The sequence below is a fragment of the Schistocerca gregaria genome, chromosome 5 (genome assembly GCF_023897955.1).
Source record: "Schistocerca gregaria isolate iqSchGreg1 chromosome 5, iqSchGreg1.2, whole genome shotgun sequence".
In the NCBI taxonomy this organism is placed as follows: Eukaryota; Metazoa; Arthropoda; class Insecta; order Orthoptera; family Acrididae; genus Schistocerca; species Schistocerca gregaria.
Genome location: NC_064924.1, coordinates 410,611,414 through 410,614,950, shown reverse-complemented (window position 1 = coordinate 410,614,950; position 3,537 = coordinate 410,611,414). Strand labels below are relative to the sequence as shown.

General features: G+C 38.2%; 1 protein-coding gene across 1 annotated transcript in view; it reads left to right on the top strand.

The window, feature by feature from the left end:
- LOC126272402 (nuclear pore membrane glycoprotein 210-like) overlaps window positions 1-2,900 on the top strand; it is a 242,236-nt gene extending 239,336 nt beyond the window's left edge. Inside the window, exon 15 of the mRNA XM_049975230.1 lies at window positions 1,336-2,900. Within this exon, the coding sequence (XP_049831187.1) occupies window positions 1,336-1,511 (176 nt within the window). The 3' untranslated portion in view covers window positions 1,512-2,900. The remainder of the gene's footprint in view (window positions 1-1,335) is intronic.
- Window positions 2,901-3,537: the final 637 nt, after the last annotated feature.

Below are 3,537 nucleotides of genomic sequence, written 5' to 3'. Positions count from 1 at the left end.
TAATATTACCAGGGATGGAAGGAGCAAGGCGGAAGTGAGAAGTAGAATTGCTCAAGCAAAGGCTGCTTTTAACAAGGAGGAAAACATCAGCCTTGAAATCAGGAAAAGATTTTTGAAATCAAATGTGTGGTGTGTGGCATGCTATGGGTGTAAAACATGGACTCTTGGGACAGGGGAAGACCAGAAGCTAAGTTGTTTTGAAATGTGGTGCTATAGACGCATGCTCGAAATAAAATGTATCGACAAGGTCACAAACGAAGTGGTCCTGGAAAGAGCAGGTAAGAAGAGTGCAATTTACAGGCCGTCTATTAAGACATAAAGGAATCCTGAACACAATCATAGCGGGATATGTGGAGGGAAAAAGGCCAAGAGGAAGACCACGGCTGAGGTACATGGATCAAATCGTGAAAGATGTGGGATGTAACACCTATAAAGAAATGAAGAGAAAAGCTGAAAGATGCACAGAATGGAGACAAGCTGCCATTGTAGCTGTTGCACACCAATCCTTGGATTGACCACTACAGAAGAAGAAGAAGAAGAAGAAGAAGAAGAAGACATCATAATAAAGTGATGGCAGTGTCAATGACTGTTGGTATTGCAGATAGGCAAGTGATTAGTTGTGGACAAGTCTAGCATTGGTTCCTGTGCAGGTGCCACTGCATTGGATTGCAGAGCGTTGCTGGGCAACAACAGTATGTGAAATGTTAATGGGGTAGGAAAATAATTTCCGATTGTGTTTGAAGAAAGTTTGATGCATACGGTAGTTGTGTGATATAATGCACTCTGATAATGCTAAAGATAATAATAATAACAACAACAATAATCATGAGTTTGTAACAATGTGTAACAGTCATTGGTAGGTGAACTCACTAAATCTTCAAGAGTTGTCTGGTTACATTGAGGACAATATTTTACTTTGCATGCTTGTGTGTCAGTGTGTTCCAGGTAGACATCAATACATCAATCCAGCTGTCTCCTCGTCGTGAACAGGACTGGTGCAAGTTGCTTCAGACATTTTATCTCTCTCTCTCTCTCTCTCTCTCTCTCTCTCTCTCTCTCTCTCTCTCTCTCTCACACACACACACACACACACACACACACACACACACACACACACACTTCATTTTGGGAGTCTACTTTCCAATTATATGTTTCTACATGTATTATTTGGTTTGCTGATAGAATTATTAATGAAAATACTCTTCAGTTTGTCTTGGTTATCACATTTATGACAGGCTATCATGAAATACGTAAAAATAAGACAACACTTGTCACATGAACTCTTTATGTAATCTGAAGTAGTTTAACACTCATCTTTTGATTTCTTTCTTTCAGCTTCACTTCAGCTAACAAAAAGACAATCAATTTATGATGCAGCAGGTAGTGGCAGTATCAGCAGGCCTAGTAATTTAATGATTCGTGCACCATTTTCTACAACTGAAGCTGTATATGGAGACCCAAGGACACCATTCCAAAATATTGATGCACATCGAAGGAGAACTTTTCTGTGATGAAGCCAGTGTGGACACTGGCATGTTGTAATTTATTGTTTAGTAGATGTGTTGGTTCTGGAAACTGTGGTTTACAAGTGGGTCAGATGACGTGTTCCTGTGATACAACATTCTAATGTAGTGTTGCTTCTTCTGGTGTTCTCTCCACCTGAAGTGTTCAAATTGTGAAGTCCTGTAAATAAAGGAAAGTTTTTACTTTGTCCATTTGATACTACCTCATTCTCTGTTGAGTGAATGAAATTTTAATCCCACAGTTTTTATTGGAGTTTTTATTTTTTTTACAGTAGCACTATCAAGATAAATGTCTTGTAATTCTATAAAAGAATAGTATGGAAATTAAGTGGAAATGTTTGCCAGCTTTTAATATTACTTGTATGAGAGAGACATCCCTCCAATTTTCTCCTTTATTTTAGAAGTAAGATTTTGTTAAGTTCAGTGTAATTCTCATAGTTGAGAAATTGCTGCTGAGACAGATAGTGAACTGTAGAAGATAAGATCCATTACGGTGCCCTTATTATGAACTGGCTGCATTTGTTGTGATTGGCCAATACTACTCAGTTAAGTTCCTGACACTGTTTAAAAATAGTTAGCCAAGGAATGTAACACAGGTACTGTACAAAGCCTTGATGTTTCTGGAAAGACATATTGTAGTTTAAGAAAAAAATATACAAAAAAAGCTGAGCTAAGGGTTTATACAGAAGCCACATTATATGCCTCCTACCAGGGCAGCCAAAGTGATAGTTGAATAATGCACCCCTGGCAAAAAAAATGCTTACAGCAGCAGACAAAGTAAAACTTATTTAAATGAAAGTTAAACTGAGAAGTTTGTCTCATCCATGTGAGTAAAAGGAAAATTAGAGTGTGTATTGGAAGCAAAGTTTTTAAAAATGGCTGTTATAATATTTGTGTTAAAATCATCTATGTTTCACTTCTTTTGTTCTGCTAATCTCGTTGACCTAGACTGCAGATTTAAAATTTCTGCTCCAAACAATTCATTCAGCAAGTAGAATGAATATACAGGTGGTGGATGTACAGACATATAGGCTGTATTCAAGAGAAGGCATTTGTAAAATAGATAGCTTCTCTGTCTTTGTGATTTGTACTCATTCCCTCCCTCCTTTCCTGTCATATCCCCCCCCCCCCCCCCCTCCCTTTCTTATTTGTGTGTTGTTATAATGTGCAGTCCTTTCCTTTGGTAACTAGCAATACCTATTATTCCAAAAGTTAGCATTTCTGATTGCTGTTGCCTGTTTTTACAATGTTGCCTTGTTTAGTTTCATGTATAATGTTCATAAGTTACAGTTTTGACTGTGTGAATGAGTCATTGTAATCACTCTAATGTCACTTGTACATTTGTTCTTATTTGAAATTAAAGTGTGTGTGAATTAACTTTTTTTCCCCTTCCTTTTCACTCCTACTCCAATATGCAATGTTTTAGTCATGAGTGGGTGGAAAGAGTAACCAGGTCCTGATGAAACCCCAATTCAGTTTTACAAAGAGTTAACTTAACTCGATGGCATTGGCCTCTTACCTGTTGCATTTGTCATGAAACTTACACCTGCGAAATGTCCCAAGCGAGTGGAAAAAAGCTCAGGTGACATTGGTATATAAGGAGGGCAACTTTGCACATTATGTAGAGGGAGCAGCAGGCAGGAAAGGTGGCAACTTAATGAACGTTGCAAATAGGCAATTTCTGCTTCCCTTGAAGACAATTTACCACCAATCTATATTAGCATCAATCGTAGGATATGGTGCAAGCGTCTGGGCTCATAGACTGCAGCTAGTGAAGCCAGCCTCAATAATGAGAAGAGTTCAACGAGGTGAGCTACTAAGATTAATGGGGGCCTACGGCAATACCCTGAATAATGCTTTGTTAGTAATTCTAGGAATATGCCAACTGCACTTGGAAATTAGGAAAAGGGGAGTCTTTTACTGGCAAAAGAAAGGCAATCAAATGAAGTGTGCTTGGAACTGAGGCAGTTTGAAAAAGGCAATAAAAGATTGCATATTACAGCTGTGGCAAAAT